This window comes from Podarcis raffonei, chromosome 12, assembly GCF_027172205.1.
Source record: "Podarcis raffonei isolate rPodRaf1 chromosome 12, rPodRaf1.pri, whole genome shotgun sequence".
Lineage (NCBI taxonomy): Eukaryota > Metazoa > Chordata > Lepidosauria > Squamata > Lacertidae > Podarcis > Podarcis raffonei.
The window spans coordinates 13,450,003-13,475,649 of record NC_070613.1 but is presented as its reverse complement, the minus strand read 5'-3'; the positions used below and the strand labels follow the sequence as shown (position 1 = coordinate 13,475,649).

At 44.8% G+C, this 25,647-nt stretch overlaps 1 protein-coding gene across 3 annotated transcripts in view; it reads left to right on the top strand.

Moving 5' to 3' along the window:
* Positions 1-25,647, top strand: part of PTPRN2 (protein tyrosine phosphatase receptor type N2) — a 608,972-nt gene that overhangs the window by 480,620 nt on the left and 102,705 nt on the right. For all 3 annotated transcript variants that reach the window (XM_053409492.1, XM_053409491.1, XM_053409490.1), the window contains exon 13: positions 17,891-18,106. In XM_053409492.1, the coding sequence (XP_053265467.1) occupies positions 17,891-18,106 (216 nt within the window). The remainder of the gene's footprint in view (positions 1-17,890; positions 18,107-25,647) is intronic.

Below are 25,647 nucleotides of genomic sequence, written 5' to 3'. Positions count from 1 at the left end.
GCTTCTCCTTCTTCAGTGAAATTGAAAGCATGAGTTAAGTAGTCTGGTGCAATTAAATGATTGATTCGTTCACTGCAGATTTAACATGGATTTTTAAAAATATGATTGTAATCCAGGCTGTCTCCTGTGAAAGACTACTGACTCAGTGCCAATGGAGTAGTAGGCAAAGTCTGCTTATTTCTACATGGGGAATGCCATGAAATGGTTTGCCTGGACAAATTGCTTATCCATATCTTTAAGCCAAAGGAAGCTGTGTTATTTGTTACGCATCCTTCAAAGATCTCTTGTGCTGGGAGACTTACTGTATTTATTATAAGATGGTTAATGAGCAAATTGGTTATACAAAAGTAGGAACATTAATCAACTAAAATCTTATATCATGCATAGTTATGGTTGAACTGCATGTTGGCTGTGAATATTCCATGGCCTTGTGCTTTAAGATGTGGCATAATTGCCACACTGGCTTTGTTTTGTTTTGATTTGTTTTATTATCTAAACAAATGTAAATAAATGACTTAATAAGGATTTGGGATTCATTAATACTCATTAGCTGGTGGGAGTAGGAACTGACACTCAGAGATGTTAAGAAATAGCAAAAAAAAGAGTGATGTCTTCTCATTCTCAAGTTCATATTTACACATATACTGTGATTCTCTGGGACGTTTGGGCAGTGGAGTGGTAGCTGATCAGGAATAAGTAATCCAGAACAGTGTGTTTATGTGATTTTTTTAAAAAAATTGTTGAGGGAAGTACCAAAACAAGGTAGTCTTGTGAGCATCTTTCCACAATTTGCAGGTATGAACACAGGAATCTCTCTTACAGGGAGCCAAACCATTTGACCATGTAAGTGAGTGTTGTCTCCTCCCTGATTGACAGCATCTCTCCAGGGTAACAGGGAGGGGTATGAGTATTAGTGCTGAGTATTACACTTTGAGTAATTTGCATGCAGAGCATATGCTCTTCTATTGAGCTAAGCTCAGCATTTATTATTTTGGATTGTCACGTCAAGGTAGCAACTGTAGTGCTGTGGATAATGTAGACTAGCATTTGGGTTAAGGTTCCCACTTCCTTGTGGGAGTTGCTCAGTTACTTGGGTGAAAGAATAACCACTTAACATCTTCTATGGCTTGTCTGTAAAGTGGGAACTCTAAAAAGCCTATCTCATAGGATGGTGTGCAGGTCGGAGGAGGAGGCAAAAAGTGAAAGATGATACAGCAATCTAGTTTTAACGAAGTCCCACTCCTCTCCTCTCCCATCGTCCTTTCTCATGGTCGGTTACATTGCCTGATTGTGAAATGGCCTGTTGCATTTGGAACCATTTGTCCTTATAGAAGGGGCCTGGTGGGTTATTCTAGGGGACATGGGGGAAGAGATTAAAGGATACTCCGGTAGAAATTCCCGTTTTGTGGGGAGACCATTCAACAGGCGGTTTCAGCGGAGGGTGAGGCAGAATCACAGGGAGGTGGCCTAACAGCTAGCTGCCTCCCCCCTGCAGCTGGGGGCCTACAAAAGGGGGAGAGGAGGGCTTGTTAGGGAGAAGCTAGCTTTGCCGTGCTTGGGCCTGCCATCCCCAGCTGTCGTGGCAAAGGGGGGAAACAATAGCAGGGGGAGGCGGGAGGGGAGCATGGTGCTTTCAAGAGTGCCAGACACTAAAGAGGCCTCCCAAAGACTTGTCATCTGCATCTGACAAGAGCTCCTTTCCCCGGGTTCATTTCTTTTCTTCCTTTCTTCTCCTGTTTGCTGCAGCTGTGGGATTTTCAAAGGCGCTGTGCAAACAGATGTTTGGCTTAACCTGCAGATCCATCCCCTCCCTCCTCTACTTCTGCACCATTGCGAGTTATAGAAATGCTACACTTGAGGAAGGATGGGAGTGTAAATGCCTCTCTAATATCGGGACTTCGTCAGAGAGAGAGAGAGAGAGAGCAGGCGGTTAGTTAACGGAGTAAACATTTAGCAGGAGTTAAATGTTAACCAGCTATCTCACGTCAGCACCAGCAGTAGGGAATAGAATTCATCAGAAACTGGAAATATGATTGTGATTTTACAGTCGGTCTTGAGCTGGAACTACAGAGACAGAAAAGGCCAAAGACTGCATCTCCAGTGGTATTTTGGGCACCCAAAGCCAGCTGAGTGGAAGTGCCATTTGCTTTCCATGTGCGTTATGCCCTTATGAATACAACACTACAATTAGATAACTAGGCATTTGAGATAACTTTGAGATTCTACTTTCAGAGATGCTTTGCATGGCTTACAGTGTTCTCTTTGACGAAGACCCGTATCTCTCATCCTGCTGAACTCTGAAACAAGACGCAGAATGCCTTTCAGACACAAAATGCTTTGAAAGGAGAGGCACAGCAAGGGACATTCAGACTTTCCACAATTTTGCAGAGCATTCCCTTATGGAGAAATGGAGTTTTTTGGGGGGCTCCCATTTTCCAGGACAAGAGCTGAGCAAAGCCCCTGCTGCATTGTTAGCTAGGCGAGCGCTACAAAGCTCTGCAGGCGGCATTAGACACAGTTGCAAGGCCAATTCAGCAGTACAGGAACACTTGGTGAGAAATATGCAAAGGCAGTGCGGGGCAACTTTAAAAATTAGGTTCAGTTTGAGGACACAACCAGGGATTTTTGAGAGGCATGGGAAGACTGGGCAGTGTAGGAACCTGTTGCCAGCGCCCTCCTCTTAAGGAAGAAAGGCTGAGAGAGTTGAGTCGATGTCGCCCACCATGCCTAAACTTCAACTTCAATTTAGGTGGCCTCCAGAACTGTAATCATTGCACTGAACTATACTAGCTGTTAAACAAGGAGTAGCCCAGCTGTGGCTTGTGGGTGGCATGCGGTGACTCAAGGAAGTGGACTGAAACAGAATTAAAATTACACATCCCACCCATGCCACCGGAGGAATTGGCACTGCTGCAGGTGCCACATAATACCTGTTCCACATTTATAACAACTCACGTCGTTCAGTGCGGCAGCGCCTGAACTTTGGAACTCCCTGCCTATTGAGAACAAGCAGGTGCCTTCCCGTTACTGGAAACGTCCATGTTTAGACAGGCCGGCCCAGATGCTTGGAAAGTTAAGGTAGCGTTGATCTGTTTTGGTATTTTAACTTTTGTGTGTTTTAAAGTAGGGTTGTTGGATTTTTCCTTGACTTTATTCTCTTATTCTTTTGTAAACTGTTTTGAGCGGGGGGGGGGTTAACAATCAAAGTTAGTGTATATATATATTTAAAATAAATCCTCAATGTTCATCAACATCACATCAGGAGCGTGTTCATCCAGTGTAGCAAGCAGCAGAACTTGAGAGTGGTGGAAGAAGGGTGCTTGAATTGTGAAGAGGAACAATCCATAAATACCACCTCAGGACTCCTTTCAGTTGTAGTCAAATTGTGGCTGCCTTAACAAAATTGCTGGGGGCACAGCAGCTAAAGGTGCCTGGCTTCCTCTCTCCCCCTTCTCCCACTGGTACTGGAATGGCGGCAGGAGATGGCTGTGGATAGAGAAATGTTGGTATTGTTGGTTTGGGGGAATAAGCACTGCTCCGTGTGAGAACATTTGCATCGCATGTGGAAGCTTGAAAGTTAAATCCTGAATTTCTAGCTTTAAAAATCTCTGGTTGCAGAACGTGTTCCCAAAACTATGGGGAGCTGGTGCCAGTACTGGCCTAGATGGATGGATATTTTTTATGCAGCGTGAAGCAACTGTCCTGTGTTTAGCAGGCAAGGGCTGTGTGACTGGTGACTGAGGTCCACCTCAAGGCTTTCAAATATGACTCTTGGCTTAGGAATTTTGCCACATCAATTATATAGTAATATTAGCTGGTTATTTAATAGCTCTCCAAACACTAATTAAATTAGTCTAGCACTTTACAAGCATTTAACAGTCCCCATGACACTAATGAAACTAGGTGGAGTTTGCCCCTCAAACAACTGAATAGTATTGGGTATTTCGGCAAACCGGAGGTCTAATAGATATTCCAGTTTATTCCAGTACAGTACTAGCAACCTTAATTCTGACAGGCATTTTATTTAATGCAGAATACTAAGGTTTTCTTATATTGATTAAAGTGAAAACACGTCAGCGCATGAAGTGGAGAAGAGTTGGTTTGAATTTCCGCTTCATATCCCCCCACCACTTCAGGAAAAGTCCGTGCTAGAAGAGCAGTGGACACTGACATGTTGGGTGCCTATATTTTGATGCAAATAGTAGAGGGTTTTGATTTTATTTTATCTTCCATTGATGTTTGAGCCTGCGGGGAGGGGGCGACGCTCCCCTCATTGTTCTCCCTTCAGCTTCCATTTGGCCAGAGTGGCACAAAAATGACTGCGGGGGGGGGGGAGTGTGTGTGAGAGAGAAAGTGAGCGTGAAGAAGGGGGACAGCAGCAACCCCAAGCAGCTTTTACAAATGAGTGACAAAGGCTATGTCCATTCATAGCCTCCCGCGCCAGCGAGGGGGTTCTGAAGAGCCCGAGCCTCGCCAGCCAATTGCTGTCAGCAACCTGTGGAGGGGAGGCATCGCTATAGCAACCGGTGGATGGGCCATGTGCTTTGCCGCCGACAGCAGGGGCTGCGCGCGGGCGAATATAAAGGAGGGGCAGAGCGGAGCCCGGGCGGATGGGACGGGCGTTTTTTCTCGCGCGCGCTCCTCGGTGCGCTCCCCCTCGCGCCCCGGGATGATGGACAGCTGCGCCGAGGCCCTGGGAAACGGGCGGCGGCGAGCGCCGGAACCAGCGGCTTCGTCGCGTTACCTTGGGACCGGGAAAGAGGAGTCTGTCAGCAGCGCCGCCTCCCGCCTTTGTATCGCCTGGCGGAGGGACGGGAGGGAGTTGGAGCTCCGACCCAGGGACCGAGTTGGGCGGCGGCAGCGGCTTCTTCTTGCTGGAGATGCCTCTCTGGGGATTGAGAGCCCTGCGGAGGGAGGCGGAAGGCATGGCGGCAGGTAAGGGGCGCCCCGAGGGCGGAAATGGCGCGCGGAATTTCCCTTTCAGCGACGCCCGACGTGGAGCTTTTGGCGCCCTTGTGCTTATTTGTGGGGCGGGGAGCCGCTCTGGCCGCGTCGCCCCGTCGCTGAATCCCGGCCTGGGTGAGAATGGCTGAGAGACAGAGACCGGTGGTCGTGGTCGGTGGTGGCCAGAGGTGACGGGGAGGCCCTCTGCCCATGCTCAGAGGTTCTGCGGCGGCCTTTATTTTTGCGAGGAGCCCTTGCTGGAGCAGCTCTGGCCCCAGTCGCGCTCCTGGGGCGAGTTCTTGGCCACGTGCTCAGAGGGGCGGAAGGGGCGCTTTGCCCCGCCGGGGACGGAAGGGTTGGGACGCGGGAGCTTGCCTCCTTCCTGCCGCCGCTGAAGTCGCCGCCAGCAGCAGAATCGCGGCCGTGTTTGCGCAGGGTCGGTGCTGGGCGACAAGCGCCAGGGGAATCGGGAGGTGAAAACGGTGCTCGGTGGTTTGCTAGCGCGTAGTGAGAGCGCCCGTCTGCCCTGGTTCTTTCTTATCCTTGTTTTGCTGAAGCATTTCTCGCGCGCCCCTGTTCCGGAAAAAGTTGGAAGGGGTGTGTGTGGTTTCAGCCCCCTTGATCCCGTTGTTAAGCACCCAGAGGCGCATCTGACCCAGCCGATCTCTCGCTCCCGCGCCAGTCGCGCACTTGAGGAATGGGCGCATTCTTTCCCGCCCAGGATTTGCAGCTTCGAATCTGCCCCCTGGTTGTTGCGTATTGTGTGGCTGGCGACCAAGAGCTAGCGCTCTCTCTCTCTCTCTCTCTCTCTCTCTCTCTCTCTCTCTCTCTCTCTCTCTTCTCAAAAGACAAGAAAGTTCTTTTGTTTTGCCTCCCAAGCTGCCCGGCAGCAGCTTCTGTGCAAAGGTCACCGCTGACATGCGCGGAGGGGACCCCTCAGAGCTCGCCCTGCAGGATCTCCGGATCCTCTACCTCCTTCGCCTCGTGGGCCGTCGCCAAAGGTCCCCGGAGCGATCCCCGACCGGCTCACATCGTCTGTGGCTATTAACCCGTGTTCCTATTCAGCATCGATAGTCCTAAAATTTCACCTGTAGCTCCTGGGTTGCAGTGACCTTAGCAATCAGTTTTCCACAACTTTCCCGAATCATCATGACCTCACCAGCCCCCAAAGCATCATTTTTTGCTTCCAACAAGTCCCGCATCATTCTGGTCCTGGTCATTCCTTAGAAAATCCCAGAGATAGGAGGAGGACAACAACAACATGCTTAGCCGATTGAGCAAAGTTCCTCCCAGTTGCTCTTGTTCCTGCGCTGGTGACTCATTTACAAGATGGAAAGCAAAGTTCGGCCACACTTCTTCCTTTTATAGTCCTCCCATCCCTTCTAAAATTTAGCTGCTGACGTATTGGGAGCAAAATGGGGAGTTGAGAACAAATGCGTCTCTCTAGACAGCGTGTATATACAGTATATGATTCCATATCCACGCTCAGCCTACACTGGTATGCCTGCTGGGTTTACATGCATAGTATTGTGATCCTTATATTAGAAGGACATAAAGCAGGTGATTTAGGCAGCCTAGGATTTTGAAGCAAGACAACCTATTCTGCTATGCTTTGTTTTATATATAAAACACACACATCCTAGCACAATCTTGAGGGAAGCTGGCAAAATGGGATATACGCTTCAATTTTTTGTTTTAAATTTGGCGTGTTTCAATGGAGATCTTAAGTGCAATGGGCATAGTTAGGCAATCAGGATATTGACCAGGATGGCAGAAAACAATGGAAATAGATGCGACCACTGTGTGTATACCTGCTCACATGCAATGTGGGTACAGTAAACTACAAATATGGCATGTATTGTGTACACATACAAAGATAAATGAGGGAGCTCTCTTTACTCATATTTTCAGAATATTTCTGACAAGTAATTAGCTATATGTTTATGCTGTGCATATATCTACCCTTTCTTGTTTCTGCTTTCTCTCTTTTGCCTAGGAGAATATTAAAATGCCTGTAAATTTCATCTTGCCACAATACTGCCAGACAGACAGAGAGATCCACTCATTTTTTTAACCCTTTGGACAACTATTGACATTTTCGTATACATATTGCATAACACCTATGAAAAGCAAGGTTACTAGTTTGTTGGTGCAAGCAGCTCCTCCTCTCTTTGTAAACAACAAAAACAGCTCTTTTATTTTCATTACGAAACAAGAAGAAAGTATCTCCCATTGATGCTGGTATCTTTGAAACTTGTCTGAAGCCTCGGATTCGATTCCTTCATTGTTGCGGGATATTAATCCTTCTAAAAGGTATAGAGAACTAGCGCCCCCCCCCCCCCGCTTTGTGGGGTTGAAGGTTGAGGAAGGATCATTGTGTCCCTCCAGAAGAATAGGTCTATGGTTCGCACCATGACCTTTCTCAGTGATTTGAATAAGCTGGAGTTCCCAGAAATCCATCTGCCTTTTGTGTGTGTCAATTTTGTCTAATCTTTTCAACCTCTCCATAGATTCTCAAAGAAGGGGGGAAAGTACCTTCCCATCTGACTGCACCCCCCTCCCCTTCCTTCTCCAAGTAAAAGCATTAAATTGACCTTGTTTCAGGTGATGAACTGACATCTGCTACAAGTAATTCTGAATCAACATCCGAGGTGTTAATGGAAGACAGGGAGCTATGAGGATGCTGTCTCCATCCCTATATATACAAACCTCTTGCTAATCTTAAAGAACCTCATGTGAGATTTGAGGCTGCAGTCCTAACCCCTTACCTGGGCAAATGCTCCATTCAAGTAGCATTCTATGGCCTTTTAAATGTGTTTGTGAGAGGTGGGGTTGTTTGTTTTCGTTTTATTGTGTATTTTGTGTTCTCATTTTTATGTTGTGAACTGCCCAATGGACCTTTGGGTGAAGGGCAGTATAAAAATTTAATAAATAATAATAAATAAGACAAGAATTCGAGTTGGACTTGCTTCTGAGTAGACAGGACTAGGATTGCACTGTGAGCCACTAAATTATGTCCTTTTTGTGGTGTATGATGTGACAGTTAGTAAACAAGAACACATTTTATTTGAACACAAATAACAAGGCATTCTTGTGTTGAAGCAGCTCTGATATCTTAAGGCCTTGCTTCTGCAATTGTGTAGTACTGCACCCTAAATGCATTTACTTGAGTATCGGTCCAGTCAAATGGATGCAATTCTAGCAAACTTAACTTGAGTGCATATTCAATTTAAACTAAATGAGTTAATTTTCTTCCACGGGGATGTGTTTAGCACTTTTGTGATAATGGGTATCATTGTAAAGAACAAGAACAATTAAAATATTTTAAAATGCCAATTTACTGTAAGGATGATTTTTGTACATATAATTCTTTAAAGTATCAAAAGGTTAAGTAAACATATATTTCCTGCATTTTTTTGATCCCGAGAAGAAAATATCCCCCAGAAGATCACAGTTAATATAAGGTTTATTTAGTTAAATCAATAATGTGACTCTAATAAATGTACTGCATGAAAACAAGGTCAGTTATTCCAAAGGAGTTTTCTTAGAAAATGTGGTTAGATGATATTAACAGTAATATTATAGATAATAGCTGCACAATTTACAAAACTATATATTCCTTTTTTTAAAAATCCTGCTGAGTCCAAATGTATATTAATATATGTTTATAGTCAAGAATAATTATTTTCTTGTCATTCCTTTTCTTCTTCTTGGGACTCAACCCCCCCTCCTTTTTTGGCCTTCTTGAATGGCAGATTTGCAAGTACAATTTCATCAGCACAGAGGAACAATAGCTTTCAGTTGCACAAAGGATTTCTCCCACCCTGAATCTCAACCACAATGCCTCTTGCTCTGATAATAGCTTCTGAAAAGATTTTGTAATGTAGAGAATTAATACATGATTATTTCTGCCTGACTTCTCCCATTTATTAGGTTCTGGAGTGTATTCTCAATTAAAAATAGCATTAGGTGGGTTTTTTAAAAAGTCATCATATTTTAAGATAAATCATTTTCCAAAGTTTTATTTATCTGTGCATACCAAGATATTTAGTTTTCATTGTTATTTGTGTTCAGATCTATTATAATGTGTCATCAACAAAGAATTATTAAAAAAAAATGAGGGGGGGAAACCCCTCTGGTGCATTATGTGCCACTAAATACTACTGCCAAGTTATTTTAGAAAAAAATATATATTGAAATGCGTTTTTCTTCTCAGAAGTAGAAAGGCAGTGTGCATCAACTGCCAGCCAAGTGTGTCCTTATCTCAACTGAGCAATAGCTTTTGAAGTTCGAAGGCTTACACTAGCTGGTTCTTAGCTGAATGGCATTTCCATTCTTACAAAGTTTACTTTGTAAGATGGCAATGTCCATTTTAAACGGGGAGGGGAGGGGGAAATGGGAATTGCTATTTAAGGCTGATAATCTGTAAAGCACCTGTATCTAAGGTAGCATCTATATTATGAAGATAACTGACGGTCCATCGTTGCCTTCAGTTTCCAGTACATTCGCTTGCCTGAATGATATGTATATTAAGCATTTACAGGCCGTTGTTGGTGTGGAATGTTACCTGCACCTGCAATCTCCCCTCCAATATAGCTGGGCTCGCAGTCATGCACACACCTCCTTCTCTTGAGGAAGTGTGTCAGACTGTTGAAGAAGACGCAATGAAAGGATATCAAACATGGTTTGATTACATTAACATCATCGTTTTTTGGGGAGGGGTGGGTGTTTCCTTACTGAAACTCAACTGTGCAAAGGGCTTTTGGGAGGGGGCAGTTAAGCTGGTGCAAAGGCAAAGAAATGCCTTTCTTACTTCCTTGGAGACAATGCAATGGGAAATAACATTTCTGACTGGCAATGCATTTGGGAAGGCCAGTTCTTTGAGCTGCTATGCAGGGTAAGATTAATAAATATATATGGTAGTCATCATTCTGCATTGGCATGATGGGCTGAAACCCAGGAATTATTAAGAGTCCCTGCTTTACAGTCCTAGAGAATACCCTGCTTTAGAGCATAGTTTTAAGGTGCTTGCGAATAAACATTCAGTAGCTACTCTGATGCACTTCACTTTAATTATTCCTTAGAGTCCGTTTTGCATTTTTTGTTGTAAAGAAGAAACGCCGTTCCCCCCCCATCCCATGCATTTGGTAGGCCTTAAACTTTGAAAAGGAAGATATTTGCGATTGTTCCCATGTTATGCAACAGCAGTTGTCTACACACACACACTTCAACATCCCAGCGTCAAACTGAGCCGGTGACAGAGGAAGGGGATGCTGTGCTTTAAAGACGTCCAACTGTAAATGTCAAATTCATACATATTTAAAGATCCCCCCCTCCATTCAGAGTCAAGTCTGACAGGGCGCCTCTAATTAACCCTGGATTCTGTTCTGCAAGGCCTGATTGTTGGATCCAATAGAAGCATTTGGCTGGAGGGAGGTGGGGTGGGGGTCTTAGGCAAAGTGGGAGATTATTGGGAGCTCCAGGGTTGAAGAACCCTCCTGCCCCCTCTTCCTCCTTCGCATGAGGGTGTCAGGTAGAGTCCAGTTTGGAATGGGAAACTAGACTAAACAAACAGCTAGTTAAAAGCTGCCTCTTTTTAAAAGCCCAAGTTCTACTTGGTGTAGCAGGGGCACAGCCTGGGGATTCACAATTATTTTTTATTTCTAAGCATTTTAGCCAGGGGTGCATCAGGAAACAAATCATTACCTTCTATCCTGTGTCACCTGGGTAGAGATGCTGCTGGAAAAGCCAGATTAATGTCACCAATACAAGCCTAGCTTGCTTTTGGATTCCCTTTGATTCCTCAGCCTGACAAGAGGGAAGGTTTTCTTTCCAAACCTCAAGCCCACCTTCTTCTTCCAGTTACAGCTCACTGACCCAGAAATAGCAATGGATATGATAGCATCGATTAGTCTCTATACCCAAATCCTACCCACTCAAAAGGGTGCAATGGGGGGGATGGGACACCCCCACCTACTTTGGATGACCCCCTCCCCTAAGGGCATAGGATCACACTTTTGTACTTCTTATCAACCGATCCTGAATAGGCACCAACACTTACCTGATCCTGAGCTCATGCCCAGGTCACGCTACCAAAAAAAGAGAAGTTTTCCTCCTGTAAAGGGAGTGGGGAGGTCATTTGTTATACTAACCATCCCGACTGTAAGAAGGACAGAGCGTTTGACGAGACAGCTGGGGATCCGTGTTAAGTTGTCTTGAGAATGCACCCGAGGCGGGTACCAGCGCTTTGACATCATCCTCACAGCAATGTATTCGGGATCTCAAAAGTCCTTCAGGACTCTCGGTTCCTTCCAGAGCGCTGGCGGTATATACTTTTGTCAGCAAGCTTACGCAGACCTTTATGGAGAGAGTAAACCTCCCTTCCGGGTTGTGGAGGTGACAAATCGGGGGAAGCGCGCAGAGGAAGACCCTCGGACCCGCATTATTTGCACAGCAGCGCTGGCCCTGAGTTGTCCCTGAACTTTGGAGCGGGACCATCCGGAGCTGGGTCGAGCTGCGGGGAAGTTAAGGTTGGGCGCAATGGATGGATCGGTTTGAGGATCTTGAGTGAGGGTCGCAGGCGTTACATGTTTCCCTGGGATGTTTGCAAATTAGGAATTAAGCCGGTCCAGTTTCGAGAAGAGGGACTGCCTACGTTCCAGTCTTTCATAGGTCGGAATGGAAAGAAACCTCGCTGTTTAGAAATTCGTCAGATGCGCCTTCCTATCTGACTGCGTTATGGTGAAGAAGGGTTCTGTGTAGTTCGAAACATGCCCTGTTTCTTCGACAACAGAAACAGGTTTGCTTAAACCTGAGCTGTGACAATATTTGCAGAAACAGAAGCGGAATTATGTTCAGTACGGGAACCGTTCAGGGTCATCCGTACAAAGCGGCATCTTTAGAACAGGGTGGGAAGGATGCGCAGTTGAGGATCGTCGGGGGGGGGGGAGCGCTTTATCAGGCACTAGTTCCCCCCAAAAGAGAAACTCCTGACCATAGGCGAGCTAACGTGTGTACTCGGTTTCGGCCTCTTCTGCCCTGAAAGGGCGCGTATCTGCTACAGAACTAAAGGCTTTAAGGGCCACGCGCGATCTAAGCGCTTTGTGGGGTTTGTTTTGTTTGAACAATGAGGGCTAGAAACGCGAGTTCCCAACAAACCCTGAGCCCGGCGCTATCGTCGGATATTTATGGAGAGGGCATTGTGTACAAATTGCGGAAGAGAGGGAAGGTGGTTTCCTCTTTTGGCGAAGTAGGCAAAAAAGAACCTGCTTTGCGCCACTTGCCTTACCGCGACTACATCCAAGCCAGGGGTGACTTTGGCCATTTTAAAGCAGAGCGCCTTTCCGTGTGCGAGAGGGAGAGATGTTGGTGCTTTCTGGACCTTCTTCCAGCCCTCCATTGGGAACCTCCACCGGCGTAATCTCGGGGCCCCCGCGCGTTTCCCCACTCGCGGGCAGTTTCCTTGCCATATCTGGAAGTGAGGGTCCCCCCAGCCCTCCCCCTCCCCTGGCTGGACGAGGACCGGCTGGCTCCCTTGAAAGAAGAGTGGTCCCGTCTCTTGCAAAGGCAAAGCCAAGGCAGGCCGCCTCCAGTCGGCTGGCAATCCGCCGCCCCCTGCGAAGCGTGCGCGCAGCAACACGGCGGTGGCGCACAGGGGGGCGTTTGCCACTCCGGGCTCTGCTTAAAATGGCTTCCGGTTTCTTCGTTTTTCAACAATGAGCAGTCAATTTGTAAAGCAATTTGAAGACCCGTTCCGATTTGCAGCTCGGCTTGGAGGGAGGAACATCGTTATGCAAATTAAACCTATTTACAAACAACAACAACAACAACAACCCAAACTCTGAATCCATATGAAACCTGGAAGTGGTTTGGACAAAAACGAAACGCTGCTGAAAATTAAAAGGAAATAAATTATTTGTCTTATTTGTTTAATTCTTACATTTGACAGCGCTTTATTATAGAGCTTGTGATGATATTCTCCCTGCATGGTGATTTCCTCAGAGTTTGCCGGGGGGTTTTCCCGAGCTAAAAATGCGAATGAGAACCCCGTTTATTTTGTATTAAGGATCGTGTGGCCGCGGGCCAGTCAGCTCCGCGAAAGGGGCCTGACAGCTCTTGATTTAAGAGGCTTGCTTACCATTATCGTTTATATCAGTGGTAGAAGAACTCGCCACTTTGCAAAGCGGATTCTGTTGCTTCATTTTTTCTCTTTCTTTCAGAAGAAACCTGAAAGAGGACAGTATCATCGCTATCCTATACGCGTCTGCTTAGTTCGATGGGACTTACTCCCAGTGCAGAATTGCAGTCTATTAGTCCCATTTTGCAGAAAGGGATTCGAGGCCCAGAGAGCGACCCACCAGCATGTTCATGAAAGAGGGGCTGGTGTATTTTTTTGAGGGGGATGACTACAGTGGACAAGTGTGGGTTTCTCTTTCTTTCTGACGTTATTTAATATCCGCACTGTTAACAGAATAAGCCGGGCAATAATTTACAGAGAAAAAGCTTTCTTATGCAAACCATAAATAGAGTCGCTTTTCTTTCCATATGACACTGTTATATATGTACGCAAGGTGCGTGGGCGCGCATCTCTTGAATGCTGCAACAACCAATTAGCAACCCTGATCCTAAGCATATTTAGGTTGCAACCGCGTGAGTAATACTTGCAATACTTGTAAGTAAACGTCATTTAACTTAATGGGACTTGTGCACTGGGCCTGCTATTATTTTGGCTTTGGTATTTTGACCGCCTAGGATCGGAGCTGTTCATCTATTTACCCCTGGATTATTATGCGCATCACCTTCGAAGTATGTTTAAGCAGAAGAGAAGCATCTAGTGGGATTTCTCGTGTGCGACATGGGCTGGGGGGGGGAGGCTCATTTCCCAGGAATCACGTCCAGGATCGGGGCCATGCATTCAATGGCCTGGTCTCCCGGCGAAGAGGCCGGAGGCGCCCCCTGCCTCCGCCTTGTTGGGTGCGCAGCTGCTGGAGGACGAGTGAAACGGGGGTGGGGGGACCCTGCCTTCGCGGCAGCTGTCCCCACAGCAAGCCTAAACATCGGGGCAGCCGCTCCTTCTGCCTCGGGGACTTTGTAGCGCGTCCAATTAAGGCCCCTTCAGGCCAGGCCCTGCCCGGGGAGGGGGGTGGAGTTCTGGTGGGGAGGGAAGAGAAGATGCGGCGAGCGAGGCCGGGTCTCCAGTCCAGGGCAAGATCATTTTTCAAACGCCCCTATTTAGATGCAGATAGGGACCTCTCCCTCGCCAGAGGGCCGGGGGGCGCTTTCAATTAAATGCTAATGGCGAAGCCAAGGCCAGGCCTTGAGCTCCAGCCAACAGCCTGAACTGGCCTCCGAAGGGGAGGGCCTGCCCTTTCGCCGCCAGAGGAGAGCTTTATCGGGCGACCCCCTGCCCTCCCCAGCAGGAAGGGCCGCGGCCAAAGGCGCTTTCCAGGAACGGAAAGGCGGGGCTGAGGAGGGCGCCGCTGCGCGGAGGGGGCCTAAGAAACCCGGGCGGGGGCGAGGGACCATATGGCGGTCCTAAGAAAGGGAAAGCAGGGGCGACGGGGCGGTAGGGAGATCCCAAAGAGGGAGGGATGGAGGAAGACGCGCGAAGAGACCTGTGGGAGAAGCTACCGTGTTAGGGGGCAACGGATTTGCCCGCCCTCGGCCCGCCTGCCAAGGAAGAGCGAGTGGGGCTGCGGTCAAAACTCATGTACGGTCCCTTCGGGGCGCTTTCCCTGAATCTGTTTCCTAGCGGGGATGCAAAGCGGGACCCACCCAATATTTTTAGCAACGGGACCCCTGGTCAAAGCTCGTCTGCAGCGTGGGGTGTGTGTTTTTACAGCCAGGTCCGCAAATTGGGTGCTGGGTTGGTTCTCTGCTGGTTTGTGGACCTCACTGCCGTCGGTTCCCGCTGCTACGTGGATTGGGGCGCGCCAGACGTTTTAGCCGAGGGTGCCACGAACTGGCCCCACTTTTCCCGCTCGTTTAGACTGCAACTCTGATACCTGGGATTAAGTCCTACAATATTCAGTTTGATTCCGAGTAGGTACTGTAAGAATTGTAATGGTTAGGCTGAGTACACACCATACATTTAAAGCAGCCTGCCAAGAATGCTGGGAACTGAAGTTTACACCTCCCAGAGATGCACTCTTAAACTACAGTTCCCAGGATTCCTGAGAAAGTGTTCTTTAAATGTATGGTGTGTTCAAGCTCGCAAATAATCTTTAACCCTACGCTAAAAGCACATACTCCACACTCCTCAGAACAAAGCACGTACACTGGGAGTTAAGTTCTGCGTCCGAATGCGGTTTGGGGATCCGGATGTGTAGGGCTGCAGGTCTAATGACTGAGTTGATATTCCGGTGCCCACTTATTTCCGTGTTGCACTCCAACGGGGCACGCGGCCCATTGCTGCGCATGCTTTCCCTTCCGTTCCAAAAAGTTCAGTAGGTTGCCATATAGGACCGTAGCCTTGTGATCCGGCCTGAATCATGCTTACTTGCAGGACAAGCCCTTTTATCTTCGTAGGGCTTCCTTCCCAGTAATGTCACTTCCAGGCTGTGGCTTCTTAAAAACCAATGAGATGTGCAGCCTGACCCGTCGGAAGTGTCCCACTGTGTTCAGTTCGGGCCTTACCATTCCCAGTAGGCGAGCACAGGACTGCAGCCTAGCACCAACCCACCCCGTCTAAACTGAAAAATGGACGGAGTGGCAGGGAGGCGCCCCTCAAAGCCTCCCAGTCCCCTCTTCTCCGGGTAATCTCGAGGGGAGGGGGTGGGGACGCGGTCTTGAGGACACGCGGGCGGGGCAGGCGCGCCCGCTTGAAAGGGAGGCGAGAGAGGAAGCGTCGCCCATCTATTCGAGCGCGTTTTTGCGCGCCGGAGGTCTCAACGCCGCCTTCTCTTCCTCTGCGCTGGGTTAAGGAGGAGAGGCGAGGCAGGTGGAGATTGAGGGGAGGGAGGGGGGAAGCAAGGAAGACTCCTCCCGCTGGCTGAGGAGGCGGGAGAGCGCCGGAGCGCGTCCTTCTTCGATCCCTCGAGCGCTTTGGAGAGGCAGCGGGAGGAGAAGCAGAAGCAGCAGCGGCAGCGTCTTGAGAGCCAAAGTGGCGCGAGCGGCTGGCGAAGGAACCCCTCCCCGACGAAGCCGCGAGAGCGGGCGACTGCGCGCCTTGCCTGCCTGCCTCCTTTCCGTCGGTCCCTTTTTCTCCAGCCGGCGAGCCTCGCTCCTCTTTTTCGCTCCTGCGCAACAAGGCGGCGAAGGGTGGGAGGAACGCTTTGCCCGGACCTGCCTTTCCGTTCCATTAAGCCCGAGCCCCGCGCTAAACTGGCGCGCTGCTAAAGCAAGGAGGCTAATTAATGGCAAGCTATGTTCCCAGTCAAGACGCGGCGCTAATTGCTTCGGTGGCCTTTTCTGATTCCAAGATATATTTTTTTTAAAAGGAGAGAAAGAGAGAGAAAGGAACCGGAGTGGGGCCTGACACAAGAGCCGCTTGTGTACGTGCTAGCCGGGAGGAAATTAAGCGGCGGCCAGCTGAATGCGGAGCAGAAAATTACTAAAGAGAGGCGAGATAATGAATAGGCCGGGCCGGGCATTCAGGGGGGGAAATCCATTTTGTTACCACGCGAAATGAGGTGGTGGAGAGGACTTGGCTAATTGTTCTCATCTTGTAGCAACCAGAGCTGAGGCAGGGGCGTGCTTTTCAATTCATTTCCCTAGTAATTGTCAAGCGCTGGCCAAATGAGCGAGCCTGCAATCTTGCGTGCCTGGGCTTTTCATAGCCATGTTGCGATTTTAATTGTTGCTAATATAGCTTATAATGAAGCTAATGAGGGGAAATTATTGGACAACTTTTGAGCGCATGGAGACAAGCGAAAGGCATCACCAGGATTTCTTTTCTGTCGCTGTGCGCACACACACAGACACACAAAATTACACACATTAAAAAAAAATATCCTGGAGGAGCTTGGAAACGTTGAACTTTGGTTTTGTTTTGTATCTATCCCAGGAAGAAAAGAGGGAGAGATGAGCCCTCCCCATCTGATAACTCTTCCCTCATAAGTAAAAATAAAACGTTAATGGAGAGCAGTGTTTTTTGAGAAGTCAATTTTTCAGGTGTCGAGCAGAAGAAATCTACATCCCACTTTATGCAAAGAGTATCATGAGGGAAACTGGCTGTGATAATATCTTACCAGGTTTATTGCTGGAAATATTTTTTTTTCCTATGACAAATTCAATAGGCTCACAAAGACAGTCTTACCTGCTTCTTAAAGATATTTTATGAACGATGTTGCCAGGTATGTGTTAGGGAATTATCTTTTTAATTTACATTTCATTTAGGTGGTGGAGGAAAACAGTGATACTACTTTTCAGATAGCTGGGTGGATTTTTGACTATTGCTCCAGTTCATTTAAGGTCACAATCCTATGTATGGGATTTGGGGACGGGGTGAGAGAGACTCGTTGAATTCTGCAGTGTGTACTTTGAAGTAAAAACATGTAAGACTGAGTTGCCTGTGCAATCTGTACTGCACCGAGGGGAAAGCAAATGCCGTTGACTTTAATGGAATATACTTTTGACTAATCGTGCCTAGGAATGGATTCCAAACTTTAATTCCTATCCTGACACATCCCAAAGAACTGGTGTGTGAAATAAACAGTGTGATCCTATACATGTCTACTGAAAATAAGACCCTCTTTATCCATTGGGGCTTATTTTCAATGAATAGGATTGTAGTTGCAACCCCTGAAATATTCTGCTAGGGAAACCTGATTGCAATTTTGTATTGTGGCAATTTCTCTTCATTTTGTGTTGTGATTTCACCTGTTGGCATTGGAGGGGGAGGGCGGCGGGATCAAGTAGTGGTTGCTCTCTTGTTTCTGCCCTTGCTGCTTTTTTGTTTTTTTTAAAAAATAACCTTCCACATCGCCTATTTTTATTTTTTGTACAGAAAAGCAAGCTCCAGCGTTTGCCCCACCATGCCCAGGAAGAGAGAGACACCACCAAATTCATCATACTAACCCTCCTCTCCATCGCTTGCATTTTTGGGATCCTTGTGGCTTCTGGGGTCATCTATTGCCTCCGCCACAGCTCTCATCACAGACTGAAGGAGAAGCTGACAAGCCTAGGCTCCGACAACAGCTCCAGTGCGACTGCTGCTTATCAGGTAGGAGACCGGCCTCTCCACTCCACCAGCTCTTTATTTTTTCCTGATACTTAAAACCGTTATTTATTATCCCCCACACAAGGGAGTGCTGCTTTTATTTATTTATAGCCGAGGTAGGGTTCTCTCTCCCCCCCCCCCTTTTCTTTAAACAATGCCTTACTTGGGCGTCCCTCCATTAATATTCCCCCGTAGACTGTAGCAGCTTTTTTATTGCTTGTTATTAATCTTTGCTATTCTTGTAGCTTGCTGTAAATGTGCCTCTAATTAGAAACGTTAAAAGAAGTAGTTGCCAATTTCAATGCCCCTGGAAAAGGAAAAAACCCACACGCCACACACATCAATATCTAGAACCTGTCACTGCGTTTTAGATATTAAAAACAATCTTTGCAATTTATGAGGCATGGATCACCCAGTTATCTGAAGGTGTTCCTCTCTTTGAATCATTGACTTCTTGGAGGTGTGATATGAAAAGAACCTTTGACCTGCACAGTTGTCAGTTTCTCCCATTATTCAGATAGATTGGAATATAATGCCCACAAATTTGTAAGCGCTAGAGAACTTAGAAGCAGGCCTGTTGGTGTTTTGGTGGTGTTTTTTTTTTAAATAAAAGAAAAATCTGAGAACAGTGACAGCAGATAGAAGCAAAGGAATAAGGAAACATAGGTGAGGCTTCTGTAGTAAATAGGAGGGGAAAGGTGCTGTTTCGGAAGCACAGATCAAGGACTGGGAGTTTATTTCTGATAGGCAATCCTTATTTTTCTTGTTGCCTGCATTGGTGTTTTATATATGGTACTGAACATTGCATAATTGGACAAATCTTAACAGTTAGTCTGGCTGTCCACGAATCTTAGTATTCCTGTAAAATTCTCCCGAGTTGTAGAAGAATGCTCAGAAATGCTAAAAGTTTGGAACAATGAGCTATGCGTTCAAATAATAAAATGTTCAGTACACTTTTTGAGTTGAAGCCTTACCCTTTTCCTATTTTTTTACCATTGTGTTCTCTGACGACCCAGGGCACTTGCATCTGTATCCTGGTGTACTGAAGCTGTGTTCCCTTTTCTCCCTCCAATTTCTCTCTCCCTCTCTCCTCATCTTTGTACTGTGTGCTTTCCTCCATGGGGGAGGGCAGCATTGCATACCCAATGAAATGTTCAGTAAGAGTGCTGAATTCAAACATCTGCCCAACTTATTAGCATTTCAGAAGAAGAGCTTTCAACTTGAGATCTAAGCATAAGGAGAAAACCTTCTAAAGTAAAGTAGTAATAAAGAGAGAGAGAGACTTATCAAAGGGAGGTGGGGGGGGGAGGGAGGTGTTTCAGTGAAGAGAAAGGTACATTTGCTGAAACCCCCCAAAAATGTGTTTACGTAACAACTAACGGTTAAACCAGTTTTGTTAAATTTTTATCTAGGCATTTTTAATGTAAAGTGTTATCATTTACAAAGGAACACATGAGCTTTTTCTTTTAATGCATATAAATTTAATAATCTGAGGGAAATCATACTTATTTGTGATAAGTAAGAGGACAATCTTCCCTGTGACAGTTCTAATTAATGGTATCTGTAATTAAAATCATGCCCTTCCAGCAGGAAAATTGTTTGAATTTCTGGGAGTGACCTTTTTGCCATTTCTCTTGGGGCACACTGGTTAAGTTGATATTGATTTTATAATGAGCTCTGGTTTGTTTAATAAGAATTTGTAATCCAGATGCTAAATGAAATTTAAGCTTTATTTATTTAATTTTTTCCTATGATATAATTTTTGAAAAGTATAACAGTTAATAGTATATATACTTAAAGCAACTAATTTTAAAGTTAACATTTTTAAAACTGTAATTCTATACATGTCTACTCAAAAGTCAGTCCCTTTTGTCAATCCAATTTTGAACGTGGGGTTCGAGGGTTTTCCACACCTCACCCAAATATTTCCACTGCTTTTTGTGAGGACATCTTTGATAAGAATAAAGGTAGGCTGGTTGGAATTTAAATGCAGGTTTTTTGAAGGAGGGCTTGATTGTTGCGTTCCGGGAATCAGCATAGTCTCTGGCTTTCAATTCAGTTGGTGCTAAAGGACAATACAATATCGCAATCAAATCAAATGCCAAACCATTCAATGCCTGTTCTGGCTCTTCCAGGTGCTTGTTTAGAAACGTGTTCTGTTCAAGCTGCTTCCCAGGTAGAATTAGTAGCAAAGTTTCCATCCTGTGGACTCCAGAGAAGAAGAATGAATTCTTATGAATTAATTCATGTCATTATTTTTTCTCACTTTAAAGTAGTTCTTGAAAGTCTCGAGTATCCTCCCTTCTCCTCCCAATGCCTCATCAAAACAAGTACAGAACAACTTCATACGTTCAAATAGCCCTGGGGAAATCATTCAAAACATTTTCATAATTGGAAGTTCGAATTAATGTGTGTGCTATTTAGTGTGGGCTGTGTTGACCCCAGGCTACATGAGGTGACTTACAGTGTTAGGAGGAAGATAGCTGGAGTTTGCATAATGACGCTTCTATCATATTAAGGAAGTGCTGGCAAGGGTAATCATTCTCTGGTTTTTGCTTGGGATTATTGAAGACAAAAAGCACACCAAATGTTCACAAACTCCAAATCCTTTTAGGGCGCATGTTAACTCTTCTGAATCAGCCTTCCTTTTATCGGGGCAGCTGCAGTGTTAAACTTTTTACTAGAGAATAACTCCCATTGAACTTAGAGGGACTTGCTTCTGAGTAAAAATGCTTAGGATTTCACTGAATATAATGTAATTTCTAAAACTGGGAATTGCATATCTGTATTAACAGGCACTTGCTATTACAGCTGTAGCATGCTTTTGCTTAAATATTTAATCCACACTTTTTCCATTTGATGTCAGTAAAGTAGAAAATGAAAGTACACCAGCAAGAATAGTACTAGTGACTGTCATTCTGGTGCCTTCCAGAATATTATGCTGTTTATGCAAATAAACCAGTCCTACTTTTTCAGCATTTAATGGGGCGGGGGTCAAATCCACTTTGTCCTCCTTTAATACAGGACTTTAGTTGAAATATTTGTGAATTCATTTCTTGGAGGCTTTGCTTCTAATTGATGCAATGTAGTGTTGTTAGGAAAGCAGAGGAAGAAGTGAGAAATGTATTGTCATTGAAAGAGCATTTGCACTGCTATCCTTTCAAGGTTTTCTTGAAACCTCGGTGCTTCTGAAGTCAGTCTTAAAGTATCAAGTGATTTCAGTGTATGAATGATCTCATAAAGGGGTTTTGCAATAACCATGCCATGCACGTAGGCCATAGTTGTTGAGGCATAATGAATGTTATGGAACATAAATCTACTCTGCACCAATCAGTAGGTATCCCTTTCCTCCCAAGCAGAAATATTTCTTATACGTCTGCCATGCTTGAACCAGTTCTTTTTGTCAAATAGGGTGCAAAGTATTTAAGAATTAATTAACAGTATTTTTTTAAAAAATAATAATCTGTCAGCCATCAAACAAATCTTTTAAGTTGTCACCCTCTTGCAATGCAATATAAAATATAAAACGCAGCACTTTGAACATTCAGAGTTGTATATTTATGGAACAGAGGCATATACCAAGAGCTGTAGTTCTGTTCATGAATTTTTGGCTTTGTGTTGCTTCCTCTGGGTTAAGAAAAGAAAAAAAATTGCACATGGCAGGTGTATTTTGTTTTAATTCTTTTTGGAAAGAGGGAAGGATGTAGCTTGATTTCACAGGTGCTTTTTCCTGCAGTCAGTGTGAAATACGATAAGAGTGTAAATTATCATGTGTGTAACATGCAAATACATGCTTCGATGCGCACCATCTCCTTCTGTGTCTGCTTTAATACTGTCACATCCTTGCTTAATTGCACATACAGCAATTGATTTAAATCTGTGTTGGAGCCCCAGACCATTAGAATAAATTCTTATTTCATTCTACCACATGCTTTTGATTTTTTAAAAATGTTATAGTTTATTTGGTGGTAGTAAATAGAGCCAGTTCAATATTTTGCGAACTTCATATTCTCTCCATTATTTATGCGACCAAAGGAACTTCAGCGTAAACTTATTGTTTTACAACATTGAGCTGGTTTTACTTGTACATGCTTTGAAGACTCTAGTACATAAACCATGGTTTGGGGAGGGGAGAAGCATTCAGGCATGGAGTGCAAAGAGGGTAGTGTGTAAACACTGCCAGTAAGTGCATATTTTCATTGTCATCGTGAGCAATTTATTAATGGCAGTGTGCATTGATGATTGCTGCTCTTTAGGGATGCTCTGCTGGTTCTGTTCCAAGAGATGTGCTTGTGATTCCACAACTGCACTCTGCCTTTTGACCCCATACATGGTGGATTGCTATGTGCCAAGTGATCCTGCTTGCATTGTGTTTTATTGTTTTTCATTTTGAACTGGAGAACTTTATTAGTGAACGTAATCTCTTAGACCACGAATAATCATCGGTAAAATATTGTTCCAGTGGGGGAATCGGTGTTAAAATAGAATGAGGCTGAGGTTGCTAAGCTTCCCACACCCCCGTTTCATCTTTTATGCTAATACAATTCTCAAGGGATTATTTGCGTCTGTTAAGTCTCAAGCAAAGAGTAGCATATTTACCCCTGTAAGAAAACAGTGTGCAAGCGAATTAAAGCTGTGAAATCTCTCCCACCGTTGCATTAAACTGGATAGATCACTTCCAGAGGTCAGCATTCAAGAGTCCCCCAATTTTGTTTCAACCGTATGAGGGTTGCTACCACAAGCTTCCATTTGATTGCGATAAGCATTTTGCTTTGGTTAAGGCTTTGAAATATTAAAACAGCATCTGTTCAAGGGGTTGGATCTGCCAAGTGATACCGAACCATAAGCCTCTGTGACAGTGTAGGTAAATGGAAGACGTGGTCTCGAAATAACTTGCACAATTTGCAAGTTCTGTTAAAATTCAAGGGAATTTCTTGCCAACTTTTAATAGCTTGCCCCCGCTTCGGTATTTTATTCTAAGCTGTCAATTTTCAGATTGTCTTTGACAAATCAAGTTCAGAATGATTCATCCTAGGATAACGTACGTCTTGAATTTTCTGTGTTTAACCTTCTCCCCTTTTTGTATCGTCAGATACGTTTCTTTGCATATAGTACTTGAGCACTGGGCATGTTCGTTGCACAGCTTCCTATTTCTGCATATAGCTTACGGAAATTTAATGTGTCTTATAAGATCAGAGCAAGTTTATATACCTTTTGGGTGCTACTGAACATCAACTTGCTGTGAAAATAGAAGAGGAACAACTTTGTTTAACGGCGGAATCTAATAAACTGTATAAATTTTGGAAGAAAATAGGATCATTTTGCAATTGTATCAAATGGCCAGACATGTTCAGATAAGCATCTTTGGAAGAGACTAATGGCATCTGACAAGCTGGGATATTCAAAACACCCAACGTTGTAACATATGACACAGAGAATCGCTCTGTCTTTGGAGATGCATATAACAGTTTCGCATTATGAATGGCATTGAAGCAATTGCATAAGCGTGGAAAACATTACAAAGACGAGTATCTCCTCTGAAGCAGGAAGAAAGTAGAGCTCTGAAGCAATGTGAGGGTGTCTGTAGTGGTGTTTCAAAACATATTTTACCCTGGAAAAGAAGTCTGGTCTTCTACATGCCTACTCAGTGCAATCTGATGTGTGTCTTCTCAAAAGCAAGCCCCATTAACCTCAATAGGACTTACTTGTAGGAAAGTTTGTATAGGATTGAATTCTAAGGGAAATAAGTTCTTGGACTTGCTTTTGAACCCTAATTGGCTGAAAAAAGTCCTCTTGCATGCAATTTTGAAACAGCCAGATTTGGGGGTTATTAAATAGGTCCAGTGCATGTACAGGGTGAGTCATTTAAAAGAGGTCCCGTGGAACATGTGTACCGCACTCTGTATCCACGGGACCTCTTTTAAAGGACTCACCTTGTATGAATACATAGTTAGTTGACAATGTGCAGTTAAGTCACAGTTTATAGTCAACGTTTCTTGCGATACAGATAGGGATATAGATGTGAATGAATTATTAGGTGTGGAGATTTAACTGGATAAAATTCAGGGTAATTGCCTGAAACCAAAGTAAGCATTTATGTTGGATGGTTGGGCATAAATATTTTATTAAAATCAATTAAACAGTATGTGCCTGAGGCTGATGTTGAGTCATATCTAGTGGTGCTAACAGGTGACGTGGATCAGACCAAAGTCTGTAAGAACTACAAAAACTAATGTAGCACAGTGGATTTTATGATTCTCATCTTCCACTTCACCTCTTAAAGCAATGCATCTTGATTACTATTCTGCCAACCTTAAATTTTCCAACAAAACTCATGGTTGATATGTTTCTGTAGATAGCTGAGATTTTAAAAACCACTTTGAACTATGTCAGATATTTATTGTACCAATATTCAAAGGGAAATGTGAGCAACGTTTTTCATCGTTGTTAACTGCAAATCACTGTATTTTGGAGCAATTTTGACAAATGGATCCTGTATCTCTTATCTGCCCGAAAAGATCTTGTGCATTTTATTTGATCTGAGTTGATCAGTATTTGCATAGTTATTCTTATTAAGGGGATATTACCAAAGGGATTTTGTCATTCCGCATTTAACCCTTAGTGATGTATTGGTCATGTTTTCAAGTATTAGGAACATGCAAGGCTTCTGCAGTGGTCGCCCCAATACAGTGCATATATATTTGACAGAATTATTCATACTTGTGGGAAGAGACATTTATTTCCAGCTTCAGGGTAGGAAAATTTACAAAAGGAACTGTGGTTACCATTATGGCACCCATGACCACAATGAAACCTTTTCCTGTGAAGGCCACTCCCTGTGTCATGAGTTGGGAAGGGTACTGACCCCCTCAGACAGCCAAGGAAGTTGGAAGTGTGACATTCTCCTCCTTTGATCTATATGTGTTTATCAAGGGTCCAGGTTGGCACCAAACAGCTGAAGAGGCAGTGGAGTGACCAAGAGGGTCTGAGAGAATGCGGAGTGTTTTTGAAGATAAGGGGCAGCTGCTGTGGAAGAAGCTGAAGTGTGTGTGAGAGAAAATGTGTGTGGGTGGACACAAACATCTCAGATCCAGTACAATCCTCTTGGAATTGAATAATTTTTCATGGGTTCCTCCCTCCCCAACACACACACATACACACACACACTTACACTTTCAATGAACGAAATCATCAACAAATCACAGTTCACCTCGGTCTCCATTGACTGAACCACCAGAGTCAGGAATCTGGGCCTTTCAAGCATTGTAACCATACGAAGCTTTTTGAACTCAAAGCTTTCTGAGTTCTTTTCTTTTTCTTTATAATAACGAACCCCCTGAAAAGCACCATAGGTCAGCTCTTCATCCACACAAGTTCTGTGATTATTTTCAGTGGTTTAACCATCACACTGTATGTAAAAAATTTAAGACCCATTATTAATCTCTGCCTTGGACTGAAGTTTAGTGGTGCTATTTATGTGTGACCTATCAATAAAAATCTGTTGATGGTTCGCGGGAGGATTCCCACATAAAATCAAGCAGATT